The sequence below is a fragment of the Cyprinodon tularosa genome, unplaced genomic scaffold (assembly GCF_016077235.1).
Source record: "Cyprinodon tularosa strain WSP-4 unplaced genomic scaffold, ASM1607723v1 ctg528, whole genome shotgun sequence".
In the NCBI taxonomy this organism is placed as follows: domain Eukaryota; kingdom Metazoa; phylum Chordata; class Actinopteri; order Cyprinodontiformes; family Cyprinodontidae; genus Cyprinodon; species Cyprinodon tularosa.
The window spans coordinates 419315-442335 of record NW_024039261.1 but is presented as its reverse complement, the minus strand read 5'-3'; the positions used below and the strand labels follow the sequence as shown (position 1 = coordinate 442335).

Below are 23021 nucleotides of genomic sequence, written 5' to 3'. Positions count from 1 at the left end.
CGCCGCCACTGGACTCTAGAGCAGTGGAGACGCGTTCTCTGGAGTGACGAATCGCGCTTCTCCATCTGGCAATCTGATGGACGGGTCTGGGTTTGGCGGTTGCCAGGAGAACGGTACTTGTCTGACTGCATTGTGCCAAGTGTAAAGTTTGGTGGAGGGGGGATTATGGTGTGGGGTTGTTTTTCAGGAGCTGGGCTTGGCCCCTTAGTTCCAGTGAAAGGAACTCTGAATGCTTCAGCATACCAAGACATTTTGGACAATTCCATGCTCCCAACTTTGTGGGAACAGTTTGGAGCTGGCCCCTTCCTCTTCCAACATGACTGTGCACCAGTGCACAAAGCAAGGTCCATAAAGACATGGATGACAGAGTCTGGTGTGGATGAACTTGACTGGCCTGCACAGAGTCCTGACCTCAACCCGATAGAACACCTTTGGGATGAATTAGAGCGGAGACTGAGAGCCAGGCCTTCTCGTCCAACATCAGTGTGCGACCTCACAAATGCGCTTCTGGAAGAATGGTCAAAAATTCCCATAAACACACTCCTAAACCTTGTGGACAGCCTTCCCAGAAGAGTTGAAGCTGTTCTAGCTGCAAAGGGTGGACCGACGTCATATTGAACCCTATGGATTAGGAACGGGATGTCACTTAAGCTCATATGTGAGTCAAGGCAGGTGAGCAAATACTTTTGGCAATATAGTGTATATACACAACTGAATGTTGGGATACAAATGGCAATTTTGCAGACTAAATAACTTTTTATTGTTACAATAAACAGTCACACAAGGAAAAGAAAATACATAAAGAAGACAAAAGAGGAAAAGAAACTGAAAAAGCTACTGTACAGAAAGTTTTAGGGTAAAAAGAGTGAGCAAAGACTAGTACTTCAGCACCACTGACCTCTTATCTTCTATGGTTAAATGAAAAACCAAATAATAAAAAGAAATTAAAGGCAGGGAGTTATGTTCAAAAATTTGATTCAGCTCAATACATTTCAAATCCAGCCAGATCAGTGCTACTTTTAACACATGCAAACTTAAGAGATCTGCACAGTTTGCCAATTTTGAGACTAAAAACCAGAGAAAAATACTCCACTGGACTAATGGAATGTGGCTAAGTCCAGTCACAGCGAGGAAATCAAACTGCAAATCATATAAAAGACTGTTTGGAGACACGAAGTCAAGGCTTACCCAAGTCTGGCTTTAGCTCAGTAGGCAAGCTTAATTTCCGTGACATCTTTGCTGGAAAAAAGAGAACATCCCTCTTTACAAACACACATCTAAGCTATGACAAGGTGCCATGCAAAGCCAGGTAGCCAGAACTGGACAAGGATTGAGCACAATGCTGAAGGACACCTAAATAATAGGACTTTAAAAATAAAAACTGTGGAACATGTCCAGGGTACTTGGTTTACTGACAAGAGGGGCCAAAATGCTTTACATATAAGACTTCCACGTACAGTAAGAACATAGAGGCAACCCCTGTATCTAAAAGGCATGCTGTGACAGAAAACAAAAGGAGGAGACCATTGGTTGCACAAATGCCTCAAGAGAGGACTGGTAAAAAAGACCAAAACTGCAGGGGCATTCAGGACTGTCAGGTCAAAGAAGCATGCAGCAAGAACCAGAACGTAATAAAAAGTAACATTAGAGGTTAAAGAAGACAGTGACAGTGAAGAAAAGGTGGTTAAAGTTGACTTGAAAGGTTTCACAGCTCTTTTATAATTTTACTTCGACTTCTTGTTCAAGAGTAAAAACAATTGACAGTAAATAAAGGCTAGAGGTACTGTAGTTTGACCCGCACCGTATAGATAGAGCTTCATCATACACTCTTTGAGGTGTTACGCTTTCTAGAAATATTTATCAAGTGTAGATGTCGCCAGTGGTTTAAGTTGGTGCTTTCTCAGGATTCCATCCAAAACAAAGCCTTAAATGACAAACAAGCTTTGACCTTACAGCAAAAATTTGGTTGCATATGTATGTTTTTTTTATAGTTTGAGTGGTGGACAATGTTAGGCCCCACTAATCCCCCTGAGCAGGCCAGTGGGAATGTATTCTTTTAAATAGAGGTCATGAAGGACACAGCAGGCATATTTGATAGGTGATGAGGATCCAGACTAAAGATTCAGCAGAGACAGGAATTGGAGCTCCTGCATCATGAGGGTAACCATAACCTCATTTGTGTGTAACTCCCAGGTTGATGCAGATGAGGGCTTGATGGTCTGATCCTCACATTCATTATAATCAGAGACCCACTCAGCTTTAATTGCCTTTGGGTTGTCAGGTTTGATTGTGTTCTCAATGCTGCACAAGCTTAACCATTCACTCCATCGTAGCATGTGTAGACTTTCTATTACTCAAATCTGTGTTGCTAAAACTTGCTCCACAGAAAAGATCACATGGGGCCACATAAACAACCTGCAAACCAAAGTCTATTGACAATTAAGAATTACCTTGCATCACCACCTCCACAATCGAGAAAGTATTCTTAGCGGTTTGTAAATCTGGGTTGGATAAGGTTTGATGGTGCCTTCTCGCTGTTTATTTAGTTTTTAGCTTCACAACCATACATTACCTGGAACCTGAAAGAAAAAGGTTTTCCAGAAACTGCCAACTGCATTGGTTTATAAATATATTAATTTATTATTGAAGAGACAGAGCTTTGGTTAACGCATGTCTAGCTTCGGCTGGCAATGTTTTTATATGAAGAAGTTTTGCTAGGCTAAATCTAACATGATTCATATAGAATTTAACAAAAGAAACAAATTATAATTCCTCTATTTTTTTAATACAGTTTAGCTTTATTAAATGTTGCTAGATCTTCCAAATAACATTATGTCTTAAAAACCTAATGCTGTGCTCTTAATATCATGAGAATTCAATGTATATTGTCATGCTCTGTGCACATTTCTTCTCCAGTGAATGTTTTAAATAAATTAGCACAGGACAGAGCTTTGCATCCAATTAAGTCTGTGCATATTTGAATATCAATATAAGAAGTAAAAAAAAAACAACAAATTAAAAATCTTATTTGTTAAATTAAAATCTGTAGATATTATAGGGTCAGATTATTGGATAGTAAATTCCTCTTTTCTTTGATTTAACGTTTGGATCGAAACTTTGTCATAACAGTTTGATGAATTTTTATTTTATTACGTAGTTGGAGCAATGAGTGGCTCAGTGGTTTTATAGGACATTATAAACAATCATATCAGACAGACAGCAAACGCAAACACATTTACACTCAGACACATGTGCTACATACAAGTAGCATGCAAGATCTGTATCATACAACTATTTTATCTTAAAACAGCAGCAATCTCAGCCTCACTCTAGGTCATCCTCTGCTCCAAGAACTTTCAGTTTTTCTTATGTTGTGTTAATGTTTACACTCAAGCATAAAAATAAGCATAATTCATCAGGTTATAACAAAAATAAAAATAAAAAAATTGAAAAAAATAAAAATATGCAGAACTAAAAGGAAGTGGAACAGAAGCTAACCTTGACACATTAAAAATGCTGTTATCATCTTGTTTTTATGAATGTAAAATAGCATTTGAGTGACTACAGACATTAAGGACAGAGAAACATAACGGGGAACCAAACCGGGACCACATTTGTCCTGCCAACAGAGCTTCTTATGGAAACTTTGGGCCAGTCTTACCTCCTCTACCACCTCCATTGTAGAACTGTTGAAGATTGCTGTGTGACATCAACACTTTTGGAGATAAGGGAGGAGTAAAGTACAATAAATGTACAGTTAAAAACAACAATTTGTGTCAATTTAGATCAGTTTTATGGGGAAAATCATATTTTTTATCTTAAATACAATGTTTTGAGTTTTATTTTTTATCGTGTCCTCTTTTTCAAAAAAAGAAAAAGGAAAATGTGTTAATTTTGAGATTATGCTCCTGCAGTAAAATATGTGTTCATCCAAAGGCTTTGTGCGGAAGCCTAAAAGGGAAACGACTAAATAATATTTTAGTGCGGGATCTTGGGTTATTTTATAAAGTTCTTTCATTTGTTTAAAAATTTATATTTTTTAATGCAAAATAAAATAAAGTGATAAAGATACAATTTTTGAAATCAGGTAATTTTACCAGAAATGGTGGGGACTAATATCAGACCTGATGAAAGCTGGAGGACGACATATAGGGTGGATTTGTATCTGACCTTTTAAAAAGATTGATCATTTTATATCATGGCTGTGATATCATCTATTACAAAATGAAACAGGGTCATTCTGTTTTTTGTTTTTTTCTCAGTGGTACCAGCATTGTAGATTATTTGAATGCAAACCAAAGAGCATCTCTGCAAAACAAGACTAACCTACTTTCTCTCTGGACCTCTTATAAAACCTGTCTCTACTGCTGGGGAGGAAATGCCTCAATTTACTGAACCCACACACTAAAAAATAAAGGTATCTGCATAAAAACTAAGTTCAAAATTAAGTTGCATATTTTTGGCAAAATAATAAATGTATTGCACTACCGGTTTTTTCACACAGTAATAGTTTTTTCACACACGTTGGTTGGATTTACCTAATTAATAGTTACACTAAGTTAATCTCACACATAATATAAACAAAGTTTGCACGGGGTAAGAAGTTCAAGTATTGAAAACATAACTGAGTCTGCTGGACTCTGTCAACTGATAAATGAATATGTGTGGAAATGGGGAAACACTGCTCAGACTAAAAAAAATGAGTATTTCTAAATGTTGTGGATGAGTGAAACTGACAGTAAAGCAATTTTATGGTTCAGCAAAAAAACATACTATACAGTTCTGCTTTAATAAGCAGCAGTTAATAGTCAATCTTAAAAGCAAGACACATCAATCTTGTTTGCTGACTATAGAAAAAAGTACTATGTATAAGCTTGACAACATATTTGGACTTTTTTCCATTTAGACAAACCTGATGTTTAAATCTGTAGCATTGTTTTAACCAGAGCCACTGAAGAACATGTTACCTGAAGTTGGAGACTTGCAGCGGTCCTCAGATGTGGCCGAGTACTCGTTAATGTCACACAAACCTACAGTAGAGTAGATATAACACCAACTGGCATTAAATTGATTAAGATATGAAGATGTAATTCTACAATAGCAAACAACAAATATAAATAAAATAAAATAATAATAATAAAATAAAAATGTAAAAATAAAAAAGGACAAATGATTGAAATTATATTAGAAATTAAATTAAGAGCAATTTAAAACATTTCTTTTCTACATGAAGTAATGTGGGAGTGGTGGTGTGTGACATTGTTCTGTGAGGCAGAGAGCCGTCCAGACCAGAGTACCCTGTAGCACACAAACACAACTGAAAGTCTGATTACAGATCGTGCTTGCCAAGCTCTGATATGAACCCCCCTGGTGCTTACCAGATTATATGGAAGATCTCTTCATCCTTTTCAGCACGGGGAAGAATATGTGCAATATTTTTGGTTTCAGATGCGGTTTCTTTCAAAAGCTATAAACAATTGTATTTAAAGTCATTACCCAACATCTCTGGGCAGATCTTTCAAATCTGCCAAACGTACAAATGGAAAGTGAATTCCTAGAGGGAAATTGATCTGCATTGCTATTGTCCAACACATGATGGCAGTGTGTTAACGCTGAATCAAGTGATACATTGAGGATACTTTAAAACTCAGGAGGAGAAAAACATACAATCTACAAAGATATATATGAAAGAAAATATGGTTAGGTCTTTAGAGCTTAAAATAATATCCATTGCAAAAGAGGATGAGATTAAAATAGGCCATTTGATTATACTTTTTCAATAAACGTAAGTAATTTTTTCTAATGTCAGTATAATAAAAGCAGTATGGTGATTGTCTCAGATTTTTTATTTTTTTTTCCAGAGAACTTTGGGGATAATGAAAACCAGCACACAGGCCATGGATACAATTGCAGAGACATTTATAGCATGACTGAGTTTGAAAACAACATCTCAAAGTTTGTATAAAACTTAAGGCACAACTGAATCCACAAAAGCTGAAGCTGTGGTTGTAACCTGACAGAGTGTGATACAGTTCGAATGGTATGAATACTTCACAAAGGACTATGGATGCAGTATCTGTGTGTATATTTATGTCTTCTCACATTAATATGAATTTACTGATTAGATTAGGGACTAAGCACCTGTGGTGGCAATAAAAAGCCTATATGCTTAAAAACAACTTAATGCTGTCAGCTGAGGGAAAATACAAACTTGAATTAATTTCCTTTAGGATTGATTTCATCCACTAATCCAGCCACAGGTGAAAAGCTGACAAAAACAAGAGATTATAGGGTTGGGATTTGTTTGTAAGACAAAAGTGTAGAGAACATCCTTTCCTCATGGGTCGATTTCTATTAATATTGACAGCAATATCCTTATCTATCGTCATTTCTTCTACTTGAACAACAATTTCTATCATGACATTAAAGGAAGTCTATTTGTTTAACTTATGTTTAGTTTGGCTTATTTTTGTATGATGCATTTGTTTCGAATTAGAAACATCTCTGCAACATTTAGATAAGCTTTAAGGTATGCGATTTTTGTTTAGCTTTAGACTGGTGTGAGGCAATAAGCATCTTCATTTTATCAAAAAAAAATCAGTATTTAAACATTTTAAACTAACCCCCTCCCTGCAATAAGATGTGCATTGTTTATTTTTTACATGCCTTATCTGTCATTTTTTCATCTTTACCTCCAGAAGGCTGCCGTGTTTTTCTTGGCGACCGAGGCTGTCTCTGGTAGGGATCATTGGATCCGTAAAGCTCCACCGTTCCCAGGTTAAGGACCACAGTTTTCTGGATGTAGTCCACCACTGCTAGGCCATTGCTATTGCCAAACACCACTCTGGGATGTGAGGGAAGAAGATAAAGAGGAAGTGGAAGAAGGTGAAAGTAGGTTAAAAAACAAGGATTAAAAGGCAAGAAAAAGCAACATGAAGTAAAAACAAGATCACATATACATATATTATACATTTAGTCAAATAGATAAGATATGAGTTCATAAATCATATTGTCAAGCATTACTTTGCAAAAGTACGCCAAGCTCTTTTCACTTTTTGTCACATAACATCCTTAAACCATATTGTGGTGCACTAGCTAAATGAAAAGATGGGGTGATAGACTGAGCTAAATAAAAGGTAATCCTGAAAGAAGCATCATAGTTCTTCAGCAGGACTGAAGAGCCTCCATAAAGCAAGATTTATAATGTAATGTTGGAGAAAAAAATGCATGCGCAAGAATGGCCCAGTCAAATTCAAGACTTAGTTCCAACACAGCAATAACTCCAGCAGAGAAATTGACTTGACTTCAAAATTGCTGATGCAGCAGAAATTTGACTAGTATCATTTCATGATGAGCTAAATTAAAAGATATTGAGAGTATCATGAATTTTTTTAGGTATTAAAATATTTTAGCAAAAGTTTAAACATAAATGTAAAAAAATAAAATATATAAGGTGAACATCTGATTAACTTCTGCTGCTGAAGATTCTCAGTCATCCAAGAAATGAAAACCAAAAGCAATAAAATGTCATCTTTTATTTTAAGTTTTAAACCAGGCAGTTAAAAATCCATTAATAGGGCCTCGGTTTAGTTATATTAAACTTAAATCAAAAAAAGCTTAAAACAAAAATGCTTAAAACGATTAAAATGCAATGTAGGAAAACCACATTAATGTGTATTTTTAAAAATTTTATTCTGTATAACCAAAAACAACATCTCATGCCTAGACCCCATCCATTAAATCTGACTTATCTTGTGTAATTAAGCTAAGTGTAGAAGGGGATAACGTGAGTGTATAAAAATGTAAGCTGGTAAAGACATGTCCAAGATAACTATAGCAAAATCTGGGTCTTTACAACAATACAGACTCAGGTAGAATCAATTCAAATGTGCGTTAGAATAAAATTCTGCAAAACAAAATAAACAAAGATTTGCAAATCTTTGTTTTTTTTCAAAACAATGCTAATTTTCACATGAAATCCCATAACACAAGATTAATGATTATGGTCATAAGTTAATTAAAATGTTAAGCAGTATGAAATGTTGCAAGGTGTTACAATTAAGTAGAGAATTAGCTGATATCAGATAAAAATAAAACAGATGCATTGTTCTTATCAACTCCCTGTGTGTCCACTTACAGGCCATAGGATGAATTCAGCACCAGACTTGTGATCTGCTGAGGAGGCTCTCCACTCACCCACACAGACTGGACCACCAAATCCACCTGGTAGCCTGGAGATTGCTTCAGAGGACTACTTCGCACTCTGTGGAGAGGGCAAAAAAAGGAATAAAAACACAGAAGGGCAAAAAGGATATATATATATTAAAAAGTGAAACACAAACAGTGCGGCTGAATATGTGAAACAGCTCTGTGTGTAGACAGTCTGGCGTGAAAGGCTACAGGGAGATGATGGGGAGGTTGTGGCTAAAAATGCTCCAGGCATCTGAATAACTTCATGCAACTGTGCTTGAGGCTAAAAGAAAGACTATTCTTTTTAGGCTTTTGCACTTGATCCTGCTTCCTTCATGTAAGCTGATTTCAGTGTGTGTCTTTCTCATACTTAAGGCAGGGTATGTTGCCTCCGTCAGAGTTGTTGCTGCTGGTGGAAGGATGGGAAGGTGGGCCGCTCGTCTGAGGGGAGGCACCAGGGGTGGGATGTGCCGATGTTTGCTCACCACCTCCACCATCTGGAGACTCCATTTCGTTCAGCTCGTACTGCATTCGCACCTCTAGTAACTGTAAACACACACAGATGTGCTCAGACTGACAGCAGGGATTAGAATATATAAAAACATGGGCCTATCTCAGGGTCCTTATGTATGATTTTTATTTTATTTAAGATTCCAGACATTTTTAGTCAAATTTCTGTCTCTTACTTATTGTTTTGTTAGATTAACAATTTTTGAGATTAACATGTATGAATAGATTAAATATATTAATACATCTTCAACCTCCTCATATTGTGTCATTTTCCTACCATAATCCTCTAAAATAGAATACCAAAATTACAAATGGTGTAATAAAGACCAATGAGCACACAAGGCAGGTCAGAGCACAAACCTAAATCTACCAAAACATTACTGTCTATCTAAAATCATAGGCCATCCAGGAGCTCTTTATTCAGAAAAGCTGAAAAGTTTCCAAGAGGTCCTTGGTAACTGTAAAGGAGTTAAAGAGATCCATAGCTAAAGGTATGAGAATCTGTATACAGGACAGCTATTTAGACATACAGTCTAAAATGTGGCCTTTATCAAAACACAAGAGGAAGAAAACCATTGCTGAAAGAATACAAAAGGAGTCCTGTTTTTTGTCATAAGCTGTTTAAGAGTCACTGCAAATGTAAAAGATATGCATGGTAAAAAGGTGTGGCAACATATGCATGAGTCAGAATGACATAATTAAAGTGCAGACCTAAATGCAAATGAGAATCTTTGGCAAGGGTTGAAAACCATTGTTTACAGGTGATGTTCACCAAAAAATACTGAGCTAGAGTTATTTGTCAAAGAACTGACAAAAATTGTGGTCTCTAGATGTGTTAAGATGCCAGAAACATTTCCTATGGAAAACAGAATGCACCTAATGTATTGTTCAGAGAGTTTATGGCCACTGCCAATTCTCAGCTGCTGTGAACTAGTTGTACTTCTACATTTTATGCTAGAAATTTGATTTGTAACGTTTAAAACAACCGTGTGTATTTTTCTTTCCCTACCCAATAAGCTGCGTTTTAATTGGTAGACACATACACATAGAATCCAAATTAACAGTAGGATGAAAAATTGTAAAGTGATTCGGACATAACTTTTAAAACACTGTACAGCTACAATAATTATTCAAACAGGATAACAATACATCGATGAATGACATCTGCTTACATTCAGACAGTCGTCTTTGATGAAATGGATTTTCAGTGATGTGTTTGCATGTGTGTGGGCAGGGAGAAAGTCAAAGAGCTCCTCTAATACTGGAACACTCAATTCCTTCTAAATCCCCCTTCAGGCTACCCCTTTGCAACCTCCGCCTTCGCAAAGATACACACAAACACAATGCTGATAAGCTTTTCTCTTTGGCATTCTGTCAGCCTCATTAGCCCTTCTGACATGTGGGAGTTTAGAGTGATCAGTGCCCTTCTTCAGATTCCCCCTCTCTCTCTCTGTTTTCTAGCTTAACTCCTACAAGGTTATGTAGAAGTTTAGCCTAATGCAAAAAGACGCTGTTTAAGCTACATCCTTATATCTAGCCCTGATTCCATGCTGCAGCATCTGTGGGGGGGGTAAAAGACTGGGATAGTTTTCTTTTCTCTATAAATTCATGAATGGATTTTGAGGGTTTTAAATATTTATGACAAACAATTGCAAATTTAACAAAGAGGGCATCAGTGGGACACACCCTTGTACTGCCCACACACTGACTGAAACAAGCCAGGTGCAGCAACGGTAGAGAGCAGACATCAACTACTTTTGTTTTTTGTTCAGTTAAACACAGACTCCCGCTGCACTGCCATTAACACTTAGGTTGCTATCAAAAAAGATTATAACATTGGGCTAGGTTTGCTTGCTTTTATAGTGTCTGTTGGCATGGCAACCCCCCTGCCTCTGCGTTTTTGTGTGCTTCGTATAAATATCTCAGCATCTTAAATAAGGATAGGAATTGGGTATTTAAAGTGAATCATTAAAACAAGGGTCATGCTTAGTGAGAGTCCATTACTTTTACAATGTTTTTGATATGTTAGAGCCCCATAAATCTGTGACATATTCTATTGGCAGACTAAGGTAGGTCTAATCAGGAATGAATGAATAAATGAATGAATGAAGGAGGGAAGGAAGGAACAAATGAAGGAAGGAGCGAAGGAAGGAAAACTGAATAACAAAGAAGTGATGTAGAACACAAAGGATAAGCACAATGAAAAACTGGACATAAGAGAAGAATGAAGGAAACAAGTGAAGAAAGGTTAGAGGATAAAGGGAAGAAAGAAAAGATTGGCATGAGAGTAAAACAAGAAAAGAGAAACAAAGAAAACATGTGAAAAAGAGAATACTGCACAGCAGGAAAAGAATGAAGGAAACCAGGGATCAAATGAAAGAAGGAAGGAATTACAAAGAGAAAAAGAAATTAGGCAAATAGAAGGTGAAAGAAAAGGACAAAGCAAATGGGGTGAGAGAAGAGGGAGGGAGAGACAGTGAATTAAATAACAGCAATGACAAGGTTTAAAATTTTCAAAAAAGAGGGGAAAGAAAGAAAAAACACAGAGAGGGAAGGTAAGTGAAAAAAGAATAGTTAAAACAAGGGGCTAGAACTCAAGGACAAGAAAACAGAAGGAAGCCAGAAAGGATGAGGAAAATAAAAAGGCAAAAGCAGAAAATGAAAACAAGCAGAAAAATGAAAACAAGGAAGGTATGACATAAAAAAAGGAAGAACAAAGAAAGGGAAATAATGGAGAGGTAAGCAAAAGAAGAAAGAAAGGACACAAAATATGAACTGCAAAATGGAATACAATGAGATGAGGAATAAAGACTAGAAACTTTCAAAGTCAAAAGCCGAGCTTAAAACAAAAGTAACAACTGGAACGCACCTGAACCACCTCAGTGGTTACTTCCAGCTTGCTGAAGCGGTAGATGATAACATTGGCTGACACCCCAGCCACACAAAGCATCCTGCTCTCGGGGCACCAGGCCATAATCTGAATGGCAAAAGGATCTTCGTCTGAAACCTCACTGCTACCCTTGTCTTCCTTGGATCGGTTCCTGTCAAAAATCTTGGCTGTTTTTAGCTTATAGAGGACCTGGAGCATTACTGTAGAGGAGAGAGAAGAAATATTAGCTGCAGTGTCAAGATGATAAGGACTCAGAGCTGAATAAGGGTTTTGATCACTGCTGTGAGAAAAAAACGAACTGAAAACAATTTTTAAAGAATATCTTATCTTTCTCTCGCATATCACTTTTTGGCTCAAAAGAGAAACACAATTTTTAAACAGTCGAAAAGAAAAGTGAGAATAAGACAAATAGAAAGAATGACGTACTTGCAGAGGCATCCCAGAACTTCACCGTTCCGTCAGCATGCCTACAATAAGTAAAGAGAATGAAAAACCAAAACAGGACAGACCACAAACATGCAAGGCATTAATCTAACCTCTACAATTATTGGTTGCTTTTCAAAAAAAAAAAAATCTCTAAAAACAAACCCAGAGTCCAGACACATACAGTATTGAAACAGAAAATCCACAGTTGAAATGTCAAGCAGCTTTAAAAATATAAGCATCTATTATCAGGAAGAAATTAACATAATAGATAAAAATGAGCTTTAAACTGTTTTGTCTGAATATTCACTTTTTTTTTCATATTTTGTCCGATCACAATTTTGTCCATATTAAAAAAAAAAGATATTTTTAGATTAAAAAAGGAAAAATAAAATCTCAAAAATTTGATTTTCATTTATAATCCCCCCTGTTTACTATGACCTAACATAAAAAAGCAAATGAGTCCACTTAAGTTTGAAAAACATCCACTTATAAATATGACTGTTTTGTGAAGACTCCAGCAGTTTTATAAGGAAAGATAAGTGGAAAAAAATCAATATAAAGACCAAGAATCAAAGACCACAGGTTAGGAATACAGTTACAAAGAGGTTTAAAGCAGGGTAAGGTTATGAACAACGTTTTTAATGCATTGGAGAGTCCACGGACCACTATTCAAGCATCATTAAAAAGAGTAAGAGTATAACCGGGTATCTCTAGAGAAAAAAATTCAAGTTTGAGCAGGAGGATCTTTTTAAAGGACACAACTGTTCATGAACTGGAGCAACTTCCCCTCTCCATGAGAAATAGAACAAGAAATGAATTGCTGGCCACAAAAACTAGCTGGAATTTTGCAATATGAAATCATGTGAGAGAAAGAAATGAGTACCGATCGTGATAAAACAGGATCTTCTGGCATACATACTGAACACATGCATGTTATCAAGCTAATGTGCCATGACAGCACATTATTCTGAACAAACCTTCCCCTAACTGAAATGCTGTGGTGACTGACTCATGCTGTGTAAATTATTTTCTTCAGAGGGAAAATGGATGTTTTCATATATAAGGGAATATTGCTGGAGTTAGATACAGGGTAATTATTCAAGAAAATGATTGAAAGGAAATCTTAACCCATTCCAGAGCCTTGTTGCCCACATCTAATGTTTACAAAATGAGCCTTAAGAAGGGAATGCCTGGTTGATCATGGAACATGTGGGAGGTGAGAGTTGGGCATGGTCTTGGCTGTAATTGACAGACTGATGGTGACAAGGACACTCTAAGTGCCCGCAATATAAAAATGGAGATGGGTTTAATTTATTTGCATTGTTTTCATAAGATACAGGAAATTGGGGGGAAGGTTCAGGTTTTGTGAAAAACCCCAATGGCTCTGAGTCGTACAGGTTTGAGGTGCTAACTCTAAAGATCCCCAAAGCCACAACTGTGGCCATTCCTCCAAAAGCTTTCGACCATGGGGTTGGGGATGGTTTCTGATTAGAATGTTTAATCAATGCAATCTTTGCAGTTTGGTCATTAGCAAATGATCTACATATTCATAAAGGTAAATGTGCAAAGTGTTTGTGCCAAGTGTTCCACAAGACACACAATTTGTTTTTGCAACTGCCAAAAACAGTTTGCCTAAAAGATACTTGATAGCAGGCTTTGAGCTAGCATTGCGCTCGGGCGTACTAAAAAAGTGACAAATTGTACGCCTTGTTTTTCCCCAGGAAACCTCACTCAAATGTTCAAAATTTCACAAGCATTAGAAGCTGAGTTATAGAATTTTAAAATAGAATAAAAATAGAATTTTTGTTGCTTAACGGGCTACATCTACCAATCAGAAAAGCTGATCTGCAAGCTGACATTGCAGACGGATATTGCAAAGCCCTATGGTCAATAAAACGGTTTATCAATGCCTAAATTAACTTAAAACATCGAAGCCTGCAGGCAAAATATGTTTGCTTTATTATTCTGGTGCATGCAGTTTTAGCCACATACATGAAAAACACTAACATCTACTTCCAGCCGCCACAAACAGTAGCAGAAAGCTCCATGAGGCGACTTGACTGAGGTGGCAGCTGCTGAGCGAAATAATATTTTAAGATAATCTTGATGAACTGATTGCACAGAAGATGTTTTAGGTGGAATTTATGCATAAAAATATATCAAAACTACTTTTTATCCACTTTTAAAAGCAAATATAGCAAAGTCACTCTCTGCCATTAAACACAGGAGCAGCACAAGCATCAGATGCATCTTGACACGCTTTACTGGTGGTGCTTCAGTCATATCAAAGATGCTCCTGAGGCGCATCTGACCTTAATGTGGACAAGCATAAAAAATGAAGAAGCAGGCGAATTCTTGCTGCTCAAAGCACGTGGGTTGTGAACATAGCATTATACTTTCTGATTGTTTGAATTAAACTATGAAACATAATATTGTTCCTAAAAAAAGATCTTGTCTTCCTTGTGAAATTTCCACCCCTACTCAAGCACACAGACTTCCAATAATCAGGACAAAGGTAGTGTTGCAAAAATTTAGCTGCATTCCAACTAAAAAAAGAAGCCTAAAGAAGTGATATACCAAGGTGTAAACCCTATGAAAGATTTCTTGCTAAAACCCTGCTTACATACAAAAAGCACTTTAGAAAATCAGGGTCTTATAGTTAACATAACTGTGGATGCTAAACATTTTTTAAGTCTTTAAAGATCTGATTTAATTTGATGCAAAGACAATTAGGTTTTGTTTTAACGAAGTCAAGCATCAATCTTTTATTTTTTCTTATCCAACCAACTTTCATTGATGTTTAGCAATGTGACATACATTGTATTGACAAAGGTCAATAGTGTACCCTGCCTGGTCACTATAAAGTAATATCTTTATTAATTTTTTTCCCCTTTAAAAATAGATCAAATGCAGGGCTTTCATAATATATTGGCCTCAGTTACGTTTGGTGGAATTGAAACAAAAAGGCTGCAAGCCTAACCTTTCTGGAGAGAAACAAGCATATTAGCAATTCAGCGCAGAGGTGAAAGGACTTATTACTCCCTATATTCATAACTGAATGTCACGTCAGGTGGGTAACTGATCTGTTAGAAAACCCTGCTTCTGCCGTCCCTCATTGCACATGAAAAAATAAGAGCCTGCTGTGAAAAAAAAAAAAATCTTGCTGAGTTGACCTAAAGAGCTCATATGGATGTGGAACAAATTGTAGACTGCTTAACATCTTACCCGGTGATGATGATCTCAGAGAAGCTTTGTGTGCCCTGTCCCCAGTTTCCACCACTTATGGGCCACTCCTTGTTTAAAAAAAAAAAAGGACATACATGTTGATTAATATTTGTGTAAACAAAGAGGTGTCCTTATACACATTACTTCTAGATTGATATGTCATAATAAATGTCTTAATATCCCAGTTCGCAGAGGAAAACATGTAGAGTCTTTCCGCATCTCTCTTGGTGTGTCTTGCAATAACATATTATACACCTCTGTGAGAGACTGTGTATGTCAGCGTGGGGTCTGGCTCTCAAGTCGTCGACACACACAAAGGTCAACAGTATGACTCACAGTGATCTTCATATGAGAAGGCCCCCCTGCAGCTTGGTGAAGCTTTTCTTTTGTAGAAAAAAAAAAAGAAGGGGCTAGGCTGCCAGTTCAGGTCAGTGCATTCTGACATTTTCACCATAAAGCCAAACAAGGCGACGAAAAAAGAACATAAGCATAAATAATGGGAGAAAGACCAAGAGTGGGGTCTGTCTGCTATAATATAGAAAAGGCAAAAGGGAATGAGAGGTGAAGGTATGCAGAACAGCAATGAGAAATGCTGAGTAGTGAGTTCATGCATTTTTTGCCTTATGAAAACATACAAAAATATAAGTAAATCTCAACTCATTTACCAGAGTTGAGATTTCCTTTGATTCTGATTTGTTCTTATATTCTAATTTGTTCCTACAATGTATCACAAATTTTGATGGCGTCTAAGAAAGAAATACATACAATACATACATAATATGGAGATTCTAAGCCAATAAGTATAAAGAACCTCACTCTCCAGTTTTAGTAGGCTTAGCTGAATTTCTGAACATTTATTAACTGTTCGAGTTATGAGTCTAAATATTAACCAATTGATGTAAACAGGTACTTTTAGAAACTCTACATCCACCTGTGGATGATGGCTATGCAAAGGTTCATTTAGCTGAGGCAAACTCTAGCAAAGTTTACAAAGTTTTCTGTCTATTTGCATGCCAAATTGACAAAATTCGATTTGTATGTCTAAAATATCTTAAAAATATTATCTACATATAAAAAAAAACCTTCAGTTTTTGCCGTTTCTATACCAAAACAGGAAACTGATATTTGAAACACCCCCTAAAGCACCAAAAAAAATCTTGTTCAGCTTTTCTTTGGTACTGAACTGAGCTCATCAAGTCACAGGCCAAAATTATTTTGCGTGTGAAACAAAGAGGATCATTAGGTTTTCACCATCCTGCCCAACTTTGACAGGGTTGCATCGCTACCATAGTATTGCAGGTGGGTGTAGATGTTGGAGTTTGCATGGGTGCAGATGAAGTTTTTGCTGTTTCCTTAGTGATGAGCTCTGATGCTTCCTCTACTGTAAAGACCATTTTCAAATTTGGCTCCAAGTACATGCAGTCTAACTTTGTGTTGTGCGGTCAGCTACTGCTTTGAGCGGCCACCTGTTTTAGGCAAGGACGTGACGTCAATCTGGATTTGCTAAATTTAAAAAAAAGATCCATTGTTTTCATCCTTGCAGCATACAGAATCACGTTATATCTAACATGTTTACACCAGTCCCACCTAATCCCTAAAGAGACGATGAAGATTTATGCAAACTCATGGAAGTTAATATCTTTCCAATTATTAGAGAAACAGCTGACAATAATAGGCAAATATAAAATAATAGGCAGACATATTTGCAATGGCAAATATGTTTGTATTGAGGTGGATTTAGGATTTGGACAAAAAATCAAAATGTCTAAGGTAAAAAGGTTTTTAAAAGGTTTTATAAACACAAGTTTTTTTTCTGTGTTCTTTTGATGCGAGTGAAGTAAATCATAGGTAAGTAGTAACAAACATTTGTTTAAATCTCTGACATCTCTGCCATCAGTAGAGGTTTTTTCGTTTGAGTCAAAGCTGAGAGCGAGTTTCACAGTGACTGCATCTTTTCTTGAAGTTTGTTTGCTTCAGTTTAATCTCCTGTTGGTTTTAACGATTTGCAGTTTGTGTAAATTGTTTGTATCAACTTTTGGCCAATATTTCCATGTTCCTGTGGATAACATGTTCTATATGGCTAGAAGGTTTAAGAAAAGTTGAAGTGATAAAGTTTCAAAGAAAGTAAAGAGTATAATACCTCCCTCTGGTTGTGGAGCGTGGGGATTAAGAGATTACTTAAAAACTTTTTTTGTATATACTGAAGTTATGTTTGTCTTCTAGGAAATATTGTTTTATTATCTAAAATTGGAAGAAAAAGAAACAAAAAAAGACCTGGAAAGGGGTAGGTACTTTTCGAAGAAGTGGAAATGCTGCTTCACTAATTCATACAATATTTACCCTTACTGAAAATAACCAGAGTAAAAATGCATTTCCAAAGAGTTGCTGCTCATAATTGATTTTCTTTCTCTAGGAAGTCTTACAGTTTTCTTTCTTTTCCCTACTTTAAAATGTGATGCTGGACATAAAAAGCGGGCCTTTATCAGTGAGATGTGATAGCTGTTCTTTACAGTACCTTTTTGCTGTAACCCTGTCGTTTTTGCCGCGAGCCAACAGAGTAAAGTGCAGGAATGAGGTCCACAGGGCAGTCGGCAAAGTACTCACAGCAGGTTACAGGAGACTCATGGATTGTTAGAGGATATGGGTTATCAAATATGGGGTAACTGTTAATAAGAGGAAAAAAAAACACTGAAAACATAACTTATTCTAAAAGGAGTGTTTTGTACATTTACAGAAGTACTATGTAAACGCTTGTTAAAGAGCTTCATCAAATTCTGGATAATGACAATACAAAATAATTATAACAAATGGAAACAATAGTATTTTGTAAGAAAACTTCAATAGTTAAATCAGCTTTAAGTAAGGTAGTAAAGAAAATAAGATTTACCCATTTTGTGAAAGGTCAATCACCACTAAATCTTTTTCTAAAAGGACCACCACAGCATAAGGCTCCTGAAAATCTGTAGAGTAGATAGATAAGATGACTTAAAAAAGGAAACACTTGGGCAGCATAGGAAAGAAAACCACATGTTTAATAGGAAACTCTTTATGGATCAATTTGTGTTTCATCTGGATAAACTACCTTAAGAAAGATTGAATACTATGATTAATGAAAACATTTAATTATTAAAGATTAATAGGCCAAACACTGTGGTTACTACAATGGCAGGCAATGTGTAATGAATGTACATTGACATTGACATTAATGCAAATATTTAATCTTTAGAGACAACAATGATCACTAAGCTGCTTTGTGCTGACAGCAGTAAAGATCAGCCCAGAGTTATGAGCCTCCCTGAAGGGGACCTTGAAAAAGTTTTTTGGAAGGCAAGTAACACAAAACTGTATTTCCATACATTTTGTATTATAACAAAACTAAGTACTATTACACATACTCTACATAAATGTCATATATTTTTTGGTTTAATAGGAAAGTGTAATTTGAAATGGGAATAACTTATTCCCAGTTAAAGGGACAAATATTGATGGGTCCTCTCAGCCTCTATAATCATTTGATTATAAGCAAATGTGGGTCAAGTACTTAAAAAAATGCACTAAAGAAAGAAAGGCACTATTTTATCCCCTTTTCACTCAAGTAAATGTAGAAAGCAATCATCCGAGAAATTACTTAAGTTTGAGTAAAAAGTACTTGGTATAAAGGCTGCTTGTGTACGGGGTAAATGTTCGGTCATAACATGTTATTTAATATTAAAAAGTGCATAATCAGAGAGTTGTGTGCAAATTATAGCATTTCAAAGTATAAAAGCCAAAATATGGATAAATAACACAATTATAAAATAACAAATTTGTGCAAAGAAAGACTTTTTCACATCATTCTTTTCAACATAAAAAAGATTTTAAATAGACCTCCAGCTACAATATCAATAGTTTAATGTAACCTACAACCTAATCTCCAAATAGCTCAAGGTACTAAAGGTGGATGGATTCATTGGAAAATGTAGTAGAGTAAGATATGCACAATAAATATTTGTTAAGGGTAAAAAGTGCAGTGAAGTAAAACTACTCTTAGAAGTGCATTTTTTTTAAAGTTACTCCAGTAAATTTAACAATGTAGAACTAACTAGTTATTAAAAACGTCTGCTTAATGGATAGTTTAATATCTACAGCTGTTAGGTTTCTAGTTTTCAAAGTTATTGGCCTTAAAAAATAGGTAAAGCACAAAGTCTAGCTGTATATACAGTAGGAATGTTCAAAGTGCAATAATCAGGAACCCAGACTAATTGAGGGATTTCTAAATGTACGTTACATTGTTTTGATTAGATCATCATTTTGTATTGTATAATCTACGATAACTATTATTTATTTTGTAATTAATTAAATCATTAAAAACATTGGCAAATCTTTTTGCAATTCATGCAACTCTCCTCTGTACCAACTTTTCTCAGTGCAACGACACTCAAATAAAACAGAAAAAGTGTAATCAGTTTATTTTTGGGGCGCAGCATTTGCTATTAGAAATAATCAATCATAGAAATTGTCCATGGCAGGAAAAGATCAGACATGTTACCATATAGTACAGCATATGTGACAAAAAAGGACATCATCATTATATGCTTTAATACAAATAACATTCTGTGGGTTGTGGTATTGACACAAAATAAAAACAAAATGATAATGACATCTTACTAACATTCAAATACCACAAAAAATAATTGGCCTCATATAGGACAAAAATAAAGTTTATGAAAGTTTTTACTGTTGGCCAGCAAAATATTTCCACTGAAACATGAAAAATGCAATCGGAGTGAGACATTTACATGTGATTCCTGTGTACTGTAGAGGCACATGCTTTGTAAAGAGAAGCAAAGCATGCGACCCTATTGAGAGTGGCACAATTAGGGCCATTACATTGAAGCGACACCCGTGATCGATGCTGCGATGCAAATTTGGCTGTAATTTAAAAATATGGACTTTTTTGTAAAAACAATCAAGGACTGGATGTGGCTGTGACAGAGTGAAGAAGCAAAGTGGAGGCAAAGCTTTTTTCAATCAAAACAGAAGATAATATGATAAATGATAGAAAACTAATCTTGATATAGGATGATGTAAGGATGCTCCAATGAGGTTTGTGATACCCTTTATAAAAGCAATTTTAATTCAACATTAGAAAAGACTAGTATATAATTTTTCATTTGTGCTCCTCCCTTAGATCCAGAGCTGGTCCTGGGTCACCTGTTGCCTTTGTCTAACTGAAATGCTCTCTTTGTCCGGCATCTTGCACTTTATCCATGCTGTTCACCCTGAGCTCCAGAGCTGGTCCTGTCCTACTGCAGCCTCTGCCCAGCCTTGGTGATCTCTCTCCACAGCTTCTTGCTCCGATCTTCCCCTCCTCCTGTCTAAGGTCCAGATGACCTCCTCACCTGACCTCCATTACCCGAATGATACTGGTCCAGCTCACCATAATGAGTTGAAACCAGCAAGCAGGAGATTGATGATGCAGTGAGGTGAAGAAGGTGGCCAACTATGTGCGCTGATAGTAAAAATCCATACCGGCATGCAAATTTGGTAAAAAAACATAAAAAACTAAAATATCTGGAAAGACTATGGTGTGAATGTACTATTATGGTATAATAGTAGCCATTTGTTTTCCCACAGCAGGGTTATTACATTTAAGTTTACTGCATTGACAGCAGCTATATTGTTATACATTATTTATAGTTATAAAATTAAATTTAATGATGATTTAAGTATACACAATCACACACAATTATACAGGGTTTGTGTAGTAACTGTGACCATCGGCAAACAAAAAGCAGGAGATTCTGGAATCAAGTTGCCAGTGATTTAATGAATTGTTACATAATCTACTAATCCTCTCCCAAGCTGTATGTGTGGCACATTACACAGCAGCACAGATTACACCCAGGATTACACACACTTAGGACCCTGTGCCTTCTAAAGCTTTTTCAAACTGTTAACTCACCAGTAAAAGGTTAGTAGATGCAAATGTAAATCTTATGAAAGAATGTTATGTACAAAGGCATGAAACCAAAATGTAATGAAATATTCTGTTTCTCAGTTAATTAAAGGTAGAGGTAGGATCCTCACACTTGGGAAATTTACTGCAAAAAGCAGCAACACAGCCATTCTGCCTGAAATAATTAAAAAGAGTAGAGTGTGTGCTTGGATTTATTTATTTTTTTTTTGTAATTGAATTCTCAATGAGCATGGAGACAATGATTAACATAAAATTTAGATGTTACAAAGTGTAAAAAATGTTTGATCAAAACATAATCTTACCATTAGGATATGGTGTCTCACATAGTGTTAGAAAGTCTACTATGGGATAATCCATCTCCAGCACAGCAATACTTTTTCCATGCATAACTGTCAGACATGGCCTCCGTCCTACCGTGTCATAGGACAGACCTCCAGAGAATATGATAAAAGGGTCCCTGAATAGAAAGACACAACAGGCACAGACAGGAGAGTTTGTCAAACCTTTGTTCATGAATTGTAGTTTCATAAAACTAAGACAAAAAGTCATGGAAACCTTTGGAGCAGCAAATCAGAGTAGCAAAAACATCATTCAGAGGGGTTGCATTGTAAATTTGAAGTCTTATGAAATGTGTTCTACTGTATCAAGTTTTAACCAATAATATTTGTTATACCTCTAGTCATGAGATTTATTAATGCGAGCTTCTAAAAAAGCAACAAAATAAATCCTATTTATTTTATTTATTTTTCCTATTCCTATTTGTGGAAGGCAAATAACTAAATATATGTATAGTGTCTCCTCTTCCCAGCTTTGGTAAATTAAAAACTATTTGAACTGGAAATCCTCCGATCAATTGCAGATATAGCATCGTAAGTGGATTTAAACAGTTAACGGTACGACAAGAAAGCATTGATATGGTTGGTAAGCTACTGTTTAGTCGAATATCCACATTTCCATGTATTGAAGTTGGAACCTGATGGCAGTTTTGCCTCGATCTTCTACACCTTGTCAGAATGCTCAGAGAACTAAGCAAACGTTTGATTAAAACCTTCTTGTCAATCTTACAATTGGCTGATCCATCAAACCATGTGATGGGTTATACTGATTTTGTGCATGTGTGTGTAGCTAGTTTGCTTCCATCACTCACTTCATTTATTCATATTTCTAACAAAATCATTCAAATAAGACATCTTTTATGCCACAAGCCATGGTATTATTTTTGGACATTAAGGGCTGATGTCAAGGCTGACTAACCTTGAACATTGGTGAAGGAAAACTTTTAATTTTCCCTGAAAATAACCTACTGTAGCAATACACTGTCAGAGGGACATGCAATCCTTCCCCTGCCTCTGTACTTGGGTCCAAAAAGTAAAGTATCTACACACCAAATTTATCCTCTTTGCTCATGGACCAATAGAAAGATGGGTGAATATGCAACAATACAGGTGAGGAATGAGCTGCAACAGAACAAGATGCAAAAGGCTGCGGGTCTAGATGGCATCCACTCCAGTCTTCTCAGATGTTGTGCAGATGAACTATGTGGCATCTTGTGGTACATGTTCAACTTAAGCCTGAGGCTTGGAGAAGCACCACAGCTGTCGATGATCTCTTGTGCTGTACCAGTGCCAAAGATAAAACATCTAAAGGACCTCAGTAGCTACAGATCGGTAGCACTGACTTCACACCTGATCAAGACCCTCAAGCAGTTAGTTTTACACCACCTACGCTCCCTGGTAAAGACTATATTGGATCCACTTTAGTTTGCCTACCATCCTGGGATTGGGGTAAATGATGCCACCATCTTCCTCCTGCTCCAAGCTC

General features: G+C 36.3%; 1 protein-coding gene across 4 annotated transcripts in view; it reads right to left on the bottom strand.

Moving 5' to 3' along the window:
* stxbp5a (syntaxin binding protein 5a (tomosyn)) overlaps positions 1-23021 on the bottom strand; it is a 165109-nt gene that overhangs the window by 10950 nt on the left and 131138 nt on the right. For 2 of the 4 annotated variants that reach the window (XM_038304200.1, XM_038304201.1), the window contains exons 10-19: positions 21503-21657; positions 18129-18201; positions 17757-17904; positions 15242-15309; positions 12017-12057; positions 11570-11790; positions 8561-8736; positions 8138-8263; positions 6693-6844; positions 4968-5030 (exon numbers count right to left, since the gene is read on the bottom strand). In XM_038304200.1, coding sequence (XP_038160128.1) covers positions 4968-5030; positions 6693-6844; positions 8138-8263; positions 8561-8736; positions 11570-11790; positions 12017-12057; positions 15242-15309; positions 17757-17904; positions 18129-18201; positions 21503-21657 — 1223 coding nt within the window. Of the gene's footprint in view, positions 1-1188; positions 1240-3661; positions 3716-4967; positions 5031-6692; positions 6845-8137; positions 8264-8560; positions 8737-11569; positions 11791-12016; positions 12058-15241; positions 15310-17756; positions 17905-18128; positions 18202-21502; positions 21658-23021 lie in introns of all 4 variants that reach the window. The other 2 variants (XM_038304198.1, XM_038304199.1) reach the window with 2 other exon arrangements.